The 15,240-nt window shown below is 40.0% G+C and overlaps 1 protein-coding gene across 1 annotated transcript in view; it reads right to left on the bottom strand.

The window, feature by feature from the left end:
* Positions 1 to 12,112: 12,112 nt before the first annotated feature.
* The window catches only part of SLC24A3 (solute carrier family 24 member 3), a 949,388-nt gene continuing 946,260 nt past the window's right edge, over positions 12,113 to 15,240 (bottom strand). Inside the window, exon 17 of the mRNA XM_007948201.2 lies at positions 12,113 to 12,262. Coding sequence (XP_007946392.2) covers positions 12,113 to 12,262 — 150 coding nt within the window. The remainder of the gene's footprint in view (positions 12,263 to 15,240) is intronic.

The following is a 15,240-nucleotide window of genomic DNA, read 5'->3' on the forward strand; positions in this document are numbered from 1 at the left end:
TATATTAATGGTCAGTTGTTATTTGCTATTATTGGTTCTCTGTTCAAAGGACTCCTTTAGTATCTCTTGTAAGGTTGGTGTGGCTTTAACAAGTTCCTTTAATTTCTGTTTATGTGGAAATCTAATTTCACCATCATATTTGAGGAAAAATCTTGCTAGGTATATCATTCTTGGTTGGAAATTTTTCTCTTTCAGTGTTTTATATATATATATCATCCCATTGCCTTCTCGTTTGCATGGTTTCTGTGGAGAACTCAGAGCTTACTATTATTGGTTGTCCTTTGTAGGTAAATTCATTTTTCCTGTGCTGCTTTCAGGATTCTTTCCTTGTCTTTGGTTTTCATAAGTTTGATGATTATAAGTCTTGGTGATTTTCTTTTGGGGTGTATCCTGTTTGGGGTTCACTGGAATTCCTGAATGGATATATTCTCATCCTTCATCATATCAGGGAAGTTCTCTTCCAACAAATCTTGGACAATTTTCTCAGTGGTTTTATTTTTCTCTTCCTGCTCTGGAATTCCAAGTACTTGTAGGTTATTCCTTTTGATGGTATCCCATATGAACCTCAAGCTTTCCTCATTTTGTTTTGATCTTTTTCTGATTGATCCCTTTCCAAAGAAGTACTCAGGTATTTGTGTTTGATCTCATTCATTCTGTCACCCATTGATTTGATTCTACTCCTTTGCCCTTTCGATGTGTTATCTATTTCTGACAATTTGGTATTGATCTTCTGGATTTCTATCTGTAGGTTTGAATCATTTCTAATTTTTCATTTATTTTGTCATTTTGTTCTTGTATTTTCTTACAAAATTGTTCTAGGGTTTTGTCTGCATTTTCCTTAATTTTGTCAGTGAATCCTTTGAAGACACCTAAATATATTTTTTTTGAATTCCTTATCAGGGAGTTCTAATGTTGCTTCATCCTCAGGGATGTGTTCTGGGTCTGTATCCTGCTCCCTTGTTTCTGCCACTTTATCTTGCTTCTTTGTGTGGACTGTGATGGTCTCTTGTCTCCAAGACATTATGATATTGTTGTACTAGGTCTCTGTTAACTGTTTGTGAAGAATAGCTAAGGGTGAGTCAGGGTCTTCTTGGTGGTAATTTATTGTTGTCTAGTTGGTAGAGAAGGAAGCGGTGGCTCTCACTTAGTGAGTGGAGCTGCAGGAGGTGCAGGTGTAGTTGGGTCATATGGGCACTGTTGCTGTCTTCCACTCAGTGAGACAAAAGCAACAACAGAAAAACCATAAAAAAAAAATAAAAGCAAGTGGACAAAGAATACACCACATAAACACACAGGAACAATCACTAAAATAAAGGGGGGGGGAACCCTGCAGTATCTGGGGAGGGAGCAGTAAGAGAAAAGAGGTAGAGTAGGAGAATAATGAATAAAAAAATGAGAAAAATGCAAAAAGAAATACAAGGAATGAGAAGAACAATGAGAAAGGAAAAAAAAAAAAAATGGGAACCAGGAATAGGAAAGAGAGAAAATGCTGAATACAAGAACCTGGGAAGGAAAGAATAAAGAATAATAATAAAAAGGATGAAAAAAAAAAAAAAAAAAGACAAAATGTACAAACTGAATAAAAAAGGGAAAATAAAATCTGGGCAGGGCAGGGCAGTGCACCCAGGTTCCATCATAGCATAGACTGGGATAGAATTCCTGCCAGCCCAGAAAGTGGGTGGGAGTGAGGGATGGCCAAACCTCCGTTCATCAAGAGGATGTGGTGTATAAGAGTAACAAGGGAAATATCATACCTTTCCAGTCTTATGTGTCCAGAATGTCCTTGTAGTCCCTGGCAAGTGGAGCCTATTCTTAGGTCCGTGGAATCTGAGAGAATACTGTTGCTTTAAATATCCAAAATGGTCAAACTGCTTGTAAATACTCCAAATGGCTGCACCCTCCATACAGCCAAAATTCCAAAGCTCAGTCCATCTCCTTCTTTGCTGCTTCCCCTTTTATTCACCAGCCACAAGTGCAGATCTCTGTGCAGCCCCTGGCTAGCAGGGCAGATTTTTAGGTTAATTCTTAGGTTCTAACACCACTTGGCATTATCCAAGCTGTCTGTGCTGTCAGGATTGCTGACAGTCCACAGCTCCATATATCTCCTTTTTCAGTATTTTCATGCAGGTTCTTCTACTAGTTAGAGTTTAGTTCCCTTCTGTATCCTTCCTTTCAAAGCTCAGGGCTCCAGGATTATCTTCTGTATCTGTGTTAATTGGTTCCCCTTTTCTTTGTTGAAAAGTATCTGTGTAGTTTGTCTACCTATTCTGTCATCTTACTGGAACTCCCTTGCCTCCCAACTTTTATTAACAAATATTTATGGCATTAAATATTTTTGCTATGTTATGGTACCCTGTTTTGTCATTGTGCTTCATTAAATAATGACTTTGAAGTAATCTTCTGATGGCCATGAAACACATAGAATATCCCAAGGAAATAAGTAAACTCTAATCAGTAATGATTACACTGTTTTCTGTATTCATTTTGAAATACTCTTGGCCCAAAATTCACTTGCATGCACAAAGAAGTCACATATGTGCAAGGTACTTGAACCTTGATACATGTTAGAATCTGTGGAGCTCATTAACAATGTCTGGTTCTCTCCATGCTGTCAGGATCTGGGGTTGGGTCAGGGCGTCACAAGTCCAACCAGCTCTACTGGAGAGTTCTGATGCCTGTTGCTGCTTATCTTTGGTCCCTCCAGCTCCAGTGGTTTTTGCATTTGTAGAGTCTCCTAACCCCCAGAATTGGGGTCCTTCTGGTGGTTTCAATTTTTCAGAGGATCAGAATCTACCCCACAATAAGAAGATAAGAAAAGATAAATGTATCCCTGGCTATCACCACACAAAAATTAGATGCCTCACATATCCTTTAAAATAAATGTGTATTTTTAGCCTCTGGAACCCTAAAAATTCTTTGTGAGAATGATGAGGGGATGAGGCTTTGCCAAAGAGGTTTTTTGTTATAGAAGATCTTCAAAATGATATACATTAAAAAATATTCCATCGACAACAAGGATGATGAATTCCAATGACAGGTGAACTGAGACAACCAGAATAGCTTGTGAGCTATTTTATATTGAAACACAGGCCAGCTGAAATGTTGTCACATCACAATTCCTTTCTTATTTTAATTAATTGGAGATAAAGTATCTTTATTCTTTTCTAGATTGCATTACAGAATATCAGGGCTGGAGGAAGCTCAGCTATTATGTAGCCTGATGTGTTCATTTGGGAGATATTCAGGTATCTGTGGAGAAGGAGAGGTTGGGACTCCTGTCCTTGAGCTCAGGGCTCAAGGGAACCCTCTGAATGATGGCTTTCAGGAAGGATAATTCTGTGGCCACCACCTGTTCATCCAGAGTTGGAAAGTTGGGTTACAAATGCTGCCATTGTTATTCCATGTATCCCAAAATCTGGCTAACCTGTGAACCCAGTGCTCTTCTTTGGGGTATCTGATGGTGTCTGTAAGCATAGCATCTCAGCTGGCAATGAGAACTCACTAAAACCCATCTCTGGCCACCTGCAGGCCAGCAAAGGGAGAAGTCAAGCCAAACTCCCTGTGACACCTGGAAAAACTGAGAATCAGCTGGGATAGGTGCTGGCTGTGAAGCAAGAGAGACATAGAGGGACAGGGCAGTATTTGAGATAGGGGCTCATGCTTTTCAGACCACAGAATGGCACAACTCTCTGAGGATATAATGCTAAGAGGGAAGACATCAATTTCCTGATGAGGTGCAGGAGAAAGTTTTCCACTCATTTTAAAAGGCTGTCTTGTCCCAGAACTCATATACATAAAGTATGAAACCTCATGTGTACCCAATGCAGCAAAGCTAAATTACTAAAGGAACATAATCCCTTTCTGAAACAAATAATAAAACAGAGGTTTAAAGTTGTATTAGACTTTCCTTGAGAGTAATACAGATAATTCTGTTACCATGTTCATCAAAGACACATTAAGTACCAGTGCTTCCCTAGATTTTTGAAATTCTTGGCATGAATCTTTGCTCATGTTTTCCCTCCCAAAAAATATTGCCAGTTAACATGTAGGTGGCAGCTCAAGTTCTGCCTTAAACTACAAAGAGGCTGCCTCTATTACTAAGGGGTATAGGAAGAAAAAGTGTGCATTCAATTGTCTCGGAATGTGTCTCAGATTAGCAATGTTGTTGTTGCTAGCTGCTATAAAGTTGGCCCCCAACTCATGACAACACCATATACAACTGGATTGGACTGTTGTCATCCATAGGGCTTTCTTCTGGAAGCTCTACTGAAACCTGTTCAGCATCATAGTAACACTCAAGCCTTCAATGGCAGACAGGTGGTGGCTGTGCATGAGGTGCATTGGCTGGGAATTAAACCTGGGTCTCTCACACAAGAGACAAGAATTCTACAAATGAACCACAAATTAGTACTACTTATTGCTAATGTCATGGAACATATTTCTTCCTTGGTGATACCATCTCTAGGAGCCCTGCATGGCTTCTTAGGGCACAAAGGGATTAAAGGTGATGCAGTACACCTCCTTGCCACTGGCTGACACCTGCCCTACACCAGCAAAGGTCAAGAATGCAATGTATTTCTGAATAGTAAGACTTTGCCCTCTCCAGGCCTTGGTTACACAAACCAATATCTAAAGTCATTTCTGCCTTGGAGCAAAACTTTTACTGGAGATGAAAATGTGGCTTTTATTATGCCAATTTTAACAACAGAATTTGTCTCTTCAGGTTCTTGTGGATGGACCAAGACATACTTGAGCTAAGGTCTGGCTAGAGACAGAAGGCAGGCCCCATGTTTCACTTGTGAAATTTCAGTGATTTCCTACTGGAATACGATCCCTGCTCACAGCCTAGGTGATGAAGGCTTCTAAGCTCCTGGCAGGGGTTATACGCTGGTTGTGTTCTGTAGCTCCTTTTAAGGCAAGACCAGGACAAGTGCACGTGACATTATCTGAAGCTCTTGGCCATAAAGGCCAATCCTGCAGCAAGCCTTTTTTTCCCCTGATCTATGCCATCTTTGTAAAATTGATTTGCATTAGATTTTTAGATTAGAAAGTTAGCTATATATGATTGTAAGGTGGAAATATGAGCTTATGTGTAGAAAATTTCTCCTATAGTCTCTGTTACTTTCTCTTATTGTTATTTACAACTAAATCTTTTTCAATTTGAATGAAGTTGAGGGTCCTCTACTCCCATCTCTGTTGAGCTAATATTCTACCCTGAACTTGGTTTTCCTGTGTCATCTCAAGTCATTTACTTTGATCTTGTTTTTTTAATTTAGAAGTTTTGTTCATTGGGTACAGACAGACTGCAGGATGATAGAAAATGTAGGTGATCAAAAATTGGCCATATTTATTTCTCTACTTTTAGCCATTCATAGATCTCAGTGGAATTATAAAGAAGAAAGAATTTTAAAAGAAGGAAAGAGATAGTAGATCTCTGTATGTGTGTGTTTATAGATAAGTGATATTGATGGGGGTTTGTGTAGGTAAAATGTGGCTTTATGGGCAAAGGATATATTTTAGACCAGTGGTTCTCAGGTACGTCCCAGACCAGTAGCATCAGCATCTAGGTGAGAATACACATTGTTGAGTCTATACTGAGACTTTCTGAATCAGAAACTCAGTGAGGGGGACAAACAACCTGTTGTTTAATAAGTCTCCAGATGATTTGGATGTACACTTAAATTTGAAAACCACTAGTTTAGATAATATGATGAATAAATGCAGGTAAAAAAAATCACTTCATACATGAAGTTGGATATTGAACTTTTAAGCAACTGGAAGAAAGAATTCCATCTGCTATGAAAAGATTATTTTAGATATGCAAGAACTGGTATATTAGCAACCTATAGCCAGTAGACAAAATAAACTCTCCTAAAAATAAAGCAGTAGGCATTTTGGTTCAAACTTATTGCTGGCTGAGCATGATAACTGAACAGAGTACAGGTTTAGTATCTAGCATTTTAAAAAAGAATTATTCTTCATCAATCATGGGAGAGAGAGGGAACATCTGATTTACCACCTCAAAGATAAGGATATGAAACTTAGCATATATACATTTTTCCTGCGATATTAAAATATATATTAGTTTTATGCTGAAAGCACCTTTGCACACAAGTGCATGGCATTTTAGTAATGAGCTGTAGGCTTCCTGTTTGGAAGGACCCAGACAACAACAGCAAGGATCCTGAAAGCCTTCTTGTCACATTTCATTGCAAATTTTTAAGTGTACTTTTCTGGAATCAGTTACTGGATCAACTATCCCAACAAATCAGAAGCTGTGACCAAATTAATCTTTTGATAAATAAGAAAAATTGGAAGCTATCTAGAAAAAGAAACATTGTTGATGTATATGTGCATACTTACATGTAAATTAGTTGAAATAGAAACATCCTTAGAAGACATATTTGCCAAAATCATAATCCTCTATCTTTTTTCTCCCTCTACGTATTGCAAAAAGAAAGACCAAAATAAAAATGAGTATTAACTACTGCTCCTTACTATGTTTTAAGTCCTGACAGTTTGGTGGGTGTTTGCTAAATTGAAGCTTAGTAAAAACTTCTTAATTTAGTAGGACTACTGGGTATACCTTATTGAGGAAATAAATGCCAGAGTGCACTAGTAGATTTATGTGGAATTAAGCATAAATTCTATGTGAAATCAGTTCTGGGCCAGGGCATAATCCTCTCCCTGAGTCCGCAGCTGCAGCTGCAGCTCCTGGTTCTATTGGAGTCTCCACAGTACCTCACATCTCTGGACAATGAGGCAATGCATACATGGCTTTTTATTTATCAAAAAAAAAAAAAAAGTCTGCTAAGTCCACCCTATTCCTGCAGTTGTATAACAGGCAGCTGGGTGTTTGGAGATGTTTCAAAGATCAGTTGGATTGTTTTCGTACAGAGTTTTGGTGTCAGACTGTGTATATGTGTGTACTGAACAGTCCTTGCAAAGCACATTAAAATAAATGGGACTCATTAATTAGTGTAAGACTACACAAAATCCCACATAGAAATTACCCATCTGATTAAAAATGGTTGTTTACAACAGGTCAGAATAATGAATAGTTATCCTATGAGTGGGATAATTATTCTATTATTTTGAAAAGATAAAAATAAACATCTTGGAAAAGGCACCATTATCATAATGAATTTCACAATTTTGTTTTTGTGTTACAATCTGAATATTTTCATGAACAACTGGGTAAAATTATAAGATTACCTTTGAATACATTTATTGCAAGTTAGATGTTAGTCCCATTTTATATACCGCAATTGAAAACAGCCTGGACTTTACAGTATTTTACCTTTCTCTCTTTTTTTAAAAAAAGTAAAACAAACATTTAGGCTGTTCCTGGAAGCCTGAGTGCTTAAAATAAATAAAATTTGCCATTTTGAGATATGCAGAGCTTTAAATACCTAGTATGCAAATTTATGACTGCAAAGTACAAGTGCCCAAAGCAAAAGACCTAGGAAAACATAATAAATAACCCTCATCCATCTCTTCTCCACCCTAGGTCTTTTTGGATGCAAATACCAAACATACCTAGAAAAATAGCACTCCTTAAAAGGAGTGTGTCAGGGTTGTATTCTTTCTCCACACTTATTCAATCTATATGCTGAGCAAATAATCCGAGAAGCTGGACTATATGAAGAAAAACGTGGTATCAGGATTGGAGGAAGAATCATTAACAACCTGAGATATGCAGACGATACAACTTTGCTTGCTGAAAGTGAGGATGACTTAAGGCACCTACTGATGAAGGTTGAAGAATACAGTCTGCAGTATGGATTACATGTCAACATAAAGAAAACAAAAATCCTCACAACTGGACCAATGAGCAGCATCACAATAAATGGAGAGAAGATTGAGGTTGTCAAGGAATTCATGTTGCTTGGTTCTACAATCGATGCCAACGGAAGCAGCAGTCAGGACATTAGACGACGTGTAGCATTGGGGAAGTCAACTGCGAAGGAACTGTTTCAAGTGCTGAGGCGAAAGGATATCTCCTTGAGGACTAAGGTGCGCCTGACACAAGCCATGATATTTCCAATCGCCTGGTATGCATGTGAGAGCTGGACAATGAATAGGGAAGACCGAAGAAGAGTTGATGCTTTTGAGTTGTGGTGCTGGTGAAGAATGCTGAAAGTACCATGGACTGCTAAAAGAACTAACAGATCTGTCCTGGAGGAAGTGCAGTCAGAATGCTCCTTGGAAGCAAGAATGGCCAGACTTCATCTCACCTATTTTGGTCATGTTGTAAGAAGGGACCATTCCCTGGAGAAGGATGTCATGCTTGGTAGGGTGGAGGGTCGACGAAAGAGGGGGAGGCCTTCAGGGAGATGGATTGATACAGTGGCTGCGATGATGGGCTCGAGTATAGCATGGATTGTGGGGCTGGTGCGGGATCGGGCAGTGTTTCGTTCTGCTGTGCATGGGGTCGCTATGAGTCAGAAACGACTCGACGGCACTTAACAACAACAACAACAAAAGGCAGGGCTGGCACTATCATTTGGAATCTTTCCAGTGTGCTTAGAAACATCCCCTGGGGCCCTTTCAGAGTGCCTGAGGCCATGTCCTTTGATAGGCATGCTTACTGGCAATGACCCTTGGCAAGCCCAGTCAAGCTGGGCACACATTTCCAGAAAAAGAGGTTCCTTCAGGTTCCTCCTTGTGGTGTCAACTAGGATGTACTCAGGAGGATGAGCAAGTTCCCCAGAGCCTAGGGCAACTTTTTCCTTCTAGAAGACATTCAATGTTCAATTTGTGGATGAGATCACAGCCTGAGGGGACCGCGGTATGGGATATTGAAAAAAGTTCTTCCCTCAACCATCTTAGCCCACAGCCATTGAATTGATTCTGATTCACAGCAACTCATTGAGTTTCTAAGGCTATGAATCTTTAGAGAAGTAGATTGGCTCATCTTCCTCCTATGGAGCAGCTGGTGGGTTTGAACCTCTGACCATCTGGTTAGCAGCCAAATGTCTTACCCACTGTGCCACAAATCTCAGCACAGCAGAAGCATTGAAAATAGCAACATCAGCAATTTTGCATCACTGGATAGCTGGCTCATTTAGAACTGTTCTTAACCAACAATTCAAGACCCAGTCACGGGTGGCTACTCTTTTTATACTTTCTGTCTCATGATCTACACAGATAGGCTCAACTCTCATTTCAGGAAGAGGACTCACAGTTCCTAGGCTGGCAATCATTATGCATGAAATATAGAAACTACCTCTCCCCAGAATTTTCTACTTGAGAAATTTTGCATGGGACTATAGTTTCTAAACTATAGTTTCATAGATGTGTTCATATATCAAACATAAAAAAAATCAAAATTCTCATCAAATGTCTTTGTTTGGAACTAAGAAATAAGACTAGAACAACAAAATACTTAATATAAAAGTATCTTATGCTTTGTAGACATCACTTAGAATAATGGAAATACCCTGCCCCCTGACCAGGGTATATTTGTAAAATGCACAAATGTAGGGGCAATGTATTTTTAGTAATAAGCACTCAAAACAAAGCTAAGTCCTTTGTATTGTCACAACTACCAGGAATATTTATTTTATATAGTTAAAGAAAGTTGTAAATTTTCCTTCTGATTCCTATGGTCTAAATGAATTGTGTTGGATTTCAGGTGGAAACCACCTTGCTTGCTAACTTGAGTCTACTTCTACGTCTACAAAATTATTACTTGAGAGTCAACAGGATAAGAACATGTCTTATTATAATGATATGTTACTGTTTCTTTTAAGGAATCAGCTTTGGAGAAGTCTTAATTTTCATGATTAGAAACTAGTAGGACAAGATGGAGATCTGAACAGAGCTGAACATCACCCGCAGTAGTGGGATACTCTTCCTGTCATGGACAGCTAAAAGAAAGCATTCCTAATATAATGCCACATGTATTCTATAGGACAGCAGGCCCATAGTTCCTTGAAGATTTAGAAGGGCCCCACCATTTGCCAGGAGCTCTGGTAGCATAGTGGCTAAGATACTTGCCTGCTAACCAGATGGCTGGCGGTTCAAACCCACCAGCCACTCCTCAGAAGGAAGGTTGGGCAATCCTACTTCCGTAGTGATACTGCCTCGGAAACCCAAGGAGGGGTCGCTATGAGTCGGGTTTGACTCGACGGCACATAACAACAACAACAACAACGCCGTTTGCCACTTCATACTTGCACTTTGCCAAGCATTTACCAGCTTCCTAGGTGAGTCAGCCCAGAAAGAGTAAAAGTTCAAATACCTGGCCACACAGCAAATGCACAATCATTTTCCTTTCCATGTATAATCTTCAATGTGAATGGGCAACACCTTGGGAGAAAAAGTAATGTGCTTGCTCAAGGAAGAATACAGAACAAAGAAGTTTATTTTACACTACCCATCCAAAGAAAACAATCGCCATAAACCAGTGCAAAATGTGCAACAGAGTCAATAAATGTGTCATAGCTCTGAAAGACCAAATTGGTGACACCCACTCTGGTCCCTCTGTTGGGCGGGTGCCCCACAGACTAATGCTGGTCTCAGTTTGCACCATAGACAGTAACATTCAACCAATTTGTAGCAGGTTGTTTTTACAATCCATACCAGAAGTGTACAAGGGATAGGAAAAACCATACCGATGGATGAGAAGTGATCAGTGCTCAAAGTAAATATGAGGGACAGCATGGGCAAGAATCCACAGTCTCAGTAAATACAGTGTAACAAGCATGGGTGTATTTCAATTCTGTGGACTTAGTCTGCATATTAATTCAGCATCATACAAAATCTAGCAGGGCTATTTAGCGGTGATTGGCAAAAATGTTCACAATAACTTATGCCCTTGAGTAAGTCTATATTTAACACATTCTGTGGCTTCAAAGGTGTCAGTTTTCTGGTCTTCTTCTTCCCTTGCCATCCCTCCAGAAGGGGAGTGGTAGAGCCAGGTCAGCTTGGTAGTGGAGTCCTATAAGGAAGGACATTTGCCCAAGAGCCAGCCTTTGGGGTCCAGTGTATTCAAAACTGATCAGCAAATTGGGACTTTATTGATGATGTCTGTGCAAAGTGTGCTTCTCCCCTTTTTCAAGAAACCAGTGTCTATAACTCCTTCATGGAAAGCAGTGGTAGCCTCTGGGTCACCCCCATCACCCCAAATGCCAAGCAACAAGAGCATATCTTAAGGACTCAGAGTTGGGGAGGTTTCTGTATTGACTGCCTGGCACCTCATGGATGGATAGTTTAAACAGGCCACCTCATCAAAGGCCTTGGGCAGGCTGGAACTATTGCTTAAAAAACTAGAAAAAACCTAGTGAGAAGTGATGGTCATTAATGGACATGTGGGAAGCTGTCTTCTTCCTTGGAAACCTTGCACTCCCTTAGGTAATTTCCACAGGACTTTAGAGGCATCCTCAGGTATAAAATGTCATGCATTCATCCCTGGGGGCCTTTTCCATCTGTTCCTTCAATAAGCATTAAGTCCAGGCATATTCTAGTGTGTCTGGGATCAGTCCCTAGGAGACACTGCATGGCAACCTTTGGATCATCAACTAATTGAGAGCCCAGTGAAAGAAGGTGTAAGAGAAGCTCTTGATCTCTGGAAGGAAAGAAAAGAAAAGAAAAAGGAGATTCCCCAAACAAAGCAACCCCCTAAACCTAGTAACCTAAGGAATCATCTCAAAACAAAACTAAACCCAAACACTCCTTTACAATCAATGCACCCTCTCCTTCAACAGTCTCAGGTCATAAATTAGATTAGTCTTCCATCAAATAACTTAAAAAAAAAAGAGGAGGAATTGTAACAAGTTTTGCCTGGCTTGGGCCAGTTAGCAGCCAGTTTTTCTAGAATCTCAGTCACTGTTCAAAAATGGAGATTGAGAAGTCATGTGGATGTTGGAAGTCTTCACACAGAGGAGGAAGGAGAGGTGGGTGAGAGTGCTGGTGGGACGTAGGACCCGAGGAGGCAGAGGAGTAAGGGATGAGGCAAAGGAGCCATTGGCCCCTAGAACAGGATTGGAGACCTACGAACAGCACAGGAGAGACTGACTGATGCCCTGGCCAGGCCATGCGACTCGGTATGGCCAGGTCTCATATTGCACAGAAAGGAGGAGCCGGGCCTGGGTGGGCTGCCGGCAGATCAGTGGTCCCTGCACATAGGCAAGTTCACAAAGGTGAACACGTTGAACTCAGTCATGATGGAGAAGCACAGGAACACGCCATACAGGAAAAGACACCCGCACCCGAGCTTCTTGTCCAGCTGCCACTTGTTCAGGTGGACACCAAATACCTGCAACAACAGAACCCAGGGTCAGAGGGTACCAGAAGGGGCAGTAACAGCCAGAAGACTAGGGGCCACCCAGGGGAAGGGCCACCCAGGCTGGACTTTGGGCAGGGCACAATTCTCTCTGAGGCCACAAAATCTATTTCTCAGATTATGAATGGTCAAAATCAAGAAGAGTGGAGTTAGAGCTACTGGCTGAGAGAAAAGTTTAAAAAAAAAAAAGTGATGGGACTAATAAATGTAGTATAGCAGCCATCATTCACTCTGGAATCTAGTCCCCACACCCTCTGTGCTTGGCATTACCTGTTCTCTTCCACCATCCCCAAGTTCATTGCCCATTGGAACATTCCATCCACCATCTGGCTCTCCCTGGGGGCACTGTTTCCACACAGCCCTCTCAGGTGTGGACATTTCTCATCCACATTCTTACAATGGAGGCAAGAAAGCTGTCCTCTTTCCTTTTCATTGCTGCTTCCAAACCACTTTCCTCTTCCCCTCCCCTTGACTTAGAATCGAGTCTTCCTACTGTCAACGCAACCTCCCTCCATGTTGTAGTCTACTCTCCAATCCTAGTTGGCCTCTATTCCCTGGAGATTTTTAGTGCCTGTTCATGACTATGCTCTGCACAACTCCCTTATCCTTCTTTTTGTTGTTAGGAACTGTCAAATCAGATCTAATTCATAGTGACCCTACGCACAACAGAATGAAACACTGCCTGGACCTGCACCATTCTCACAATCATTGCTATGTGTGAGCCCATTGTTGCAGCCACTGTGTCAATTCACCTCATTGAAGGTCTTCTTTGTCCCTGGCCCTCAACTTTACCAAACTTGATATCCTTCTTCCGGGCCTGGTCCCCCCTGATAACATGACAAAAGTAAGAGAGACAAAGTCTCGCCATCCTTGCTTCTAAAGAGCATTCCAACTGCACTTCTTCCAAGACTGATTTGTTCATTCTTCTGGCAGTCCATGGATGTTCAGTTTTCATCCCCAACACCATAATTCAATGCATCAATTCTTCTTCATATAATAAATTTTAAACAATTTAAAATTTAAATAAAAAAAATTTAAATCTTTTGCAGCAGATTTGCCTAGTTAAATATGTCATTTGATTTCTTGACTGCTGCTTCCATGGGAGTTGATTGTAGATCCAATTAAAATGAAGTCCTTGACAAATTTGATCTTTTCTCCATTTTGTTTTCTATATGTTGAGGTGTAATCCATACTAAAGGCTGTATTCTTTGATCTTCATCAGTAAGTGCTTCAAGTCCTCTTTACTTTCAGCAAACAAGATTGTGTCATCTGCATATTGCAGGCTGTTAATGAGTCTTCCTCCATTCCTGATGGTACATTCTTCTTCATAAAGTATAGCTTCCTGGATTATTTGCTCAGCATACAGATTGAGTACATATGGTGAGAGGATACAACCTTGACATACTCCTTTCCTGATTTTAAACCATGCAGAACCCTTGTTCTGTTTGAACAACTGTCTCTTGATTGATACACAGTTTCCTCAAATGCACAATTAAGTGTTCTGGAATTCCCATTCTTTGCACTGTTATCCATAATTTGTATGAGTCACACAGTTGAATACTTTTGCATAGACAATAAAACACAGGTAAACTGGTATTCTTTGCTTTCAGTCAAAATCCATCTGACATCAGAAATGATATTCTTGATTCAACATCCTCTTCTGAATCTGGCTTGAATTTCTGACAATTCCCTGTTTATAAACTGTTGCAACCAGTTTTGAATTATTTTCAGCAAAATTTTACTTGTGTGTGATATTAATGATACTGTTTGATAACTCCCTTATTCTCTTGGATTTCCTTTCTTTGGAATGGGCACAAATACGGATCTCTTCCGGTAGGTTGGCCAGGTATCTGTCTTCCAAATTTCTTGGGATGAATGATTGAGTGCTTGCATCACTTTGTTGAAACATCTCTATTTGTATCCTGCCAATTCCTGGAAACTTGTTTTTTGCCAATGTCTTCAGTGCAGCTTGGACTTCTTTCTTTGGTATAACTAGTTCCAGATCATATGCTACCTCCTGAAATGTCAACCAATCCTTTTTGATCCAGTGACTGTGCATTCTTTCTTTCATCTTTCTTTTTGCTTCCTGCATTCTTCAATATTTTCCCCATAGAATCTTCAATATTACAACTTGAGGCTTGAATTTAAAGGTTGATCATGTTCCTTCCTTTTGGTTTTCTACCTGCAGGTCTTTGTGCATTTCATTAAAATATTTTACTCATCTTCTGAGCTTCCCTTTGAAATTTTCTGTTCAACTTACATGTTATAATATCTTTCATTCACTTTAGCTACTATCCATTTGAGAGCAAGTTTCAGAGTCTCTTCTGACATCCATTTTGGTATTTTCTGTCTTTTTAATGACTTTTGCCTTATTCTGACTGATGATATTGAGCTTCTCCATCATCTCTTCCCACAGATGCAGGCTATTTGATTCCTGTATATTCCATCTACAGAGGCCCACATGCATAGTCACCATTTATGTTGTTGAAAAATGGTATTTGCAATGAATTTAGTCTTCCAACATTCTGTCATGCAATCTCTGGGGATATTTCTATCACCAAGGCCATATTTTCCAACTACTGAAGCTTCTTTGTTTCCAATTTTTGCATTCCAATCACCAGTAATTATCAATGCATGTTGAATGCATGTTTGATTAATTCCAGACTGCAGAAGTTGGTAAAAATATTCAATTTCTTCATCTTTGGCTTTAGTGGCTGGTGGGTAAATTTGAATGACAGTAGTATTAATTGGTCTTCTTTGTAGATGTATAGATATTGTCAATGATAGCATTATACTTGAGGATTGATCTTGAAGTGTTCTTTTTAATAATGAATGTGACAACATTCCTTTTCAATTTGCCATTGCTGGCATGTTGTTGTTGTTAAGTGCCGTTGAGTTGTTTCCGACTCATAGCGACCCCATGCACAGCAGAACGAAACACTGCCCGATCC

Source organism: Orycteropus afer, unplaced genomic scaffold, assembly GCF_000298275.1.
Source record: "Orycteropus afer afer isolate SDZICR_OR568_19922 unplaced genomic scaffold, OryAfe1.0 scaffold00208, whole genome shotgun sequence".
Lineage (NCBI taxonomy): Eukaryota > Metazoa > Chordata > Mammalia > Tubulidentata > Orycteropodidae > Orycteropus > Orycteropus afer.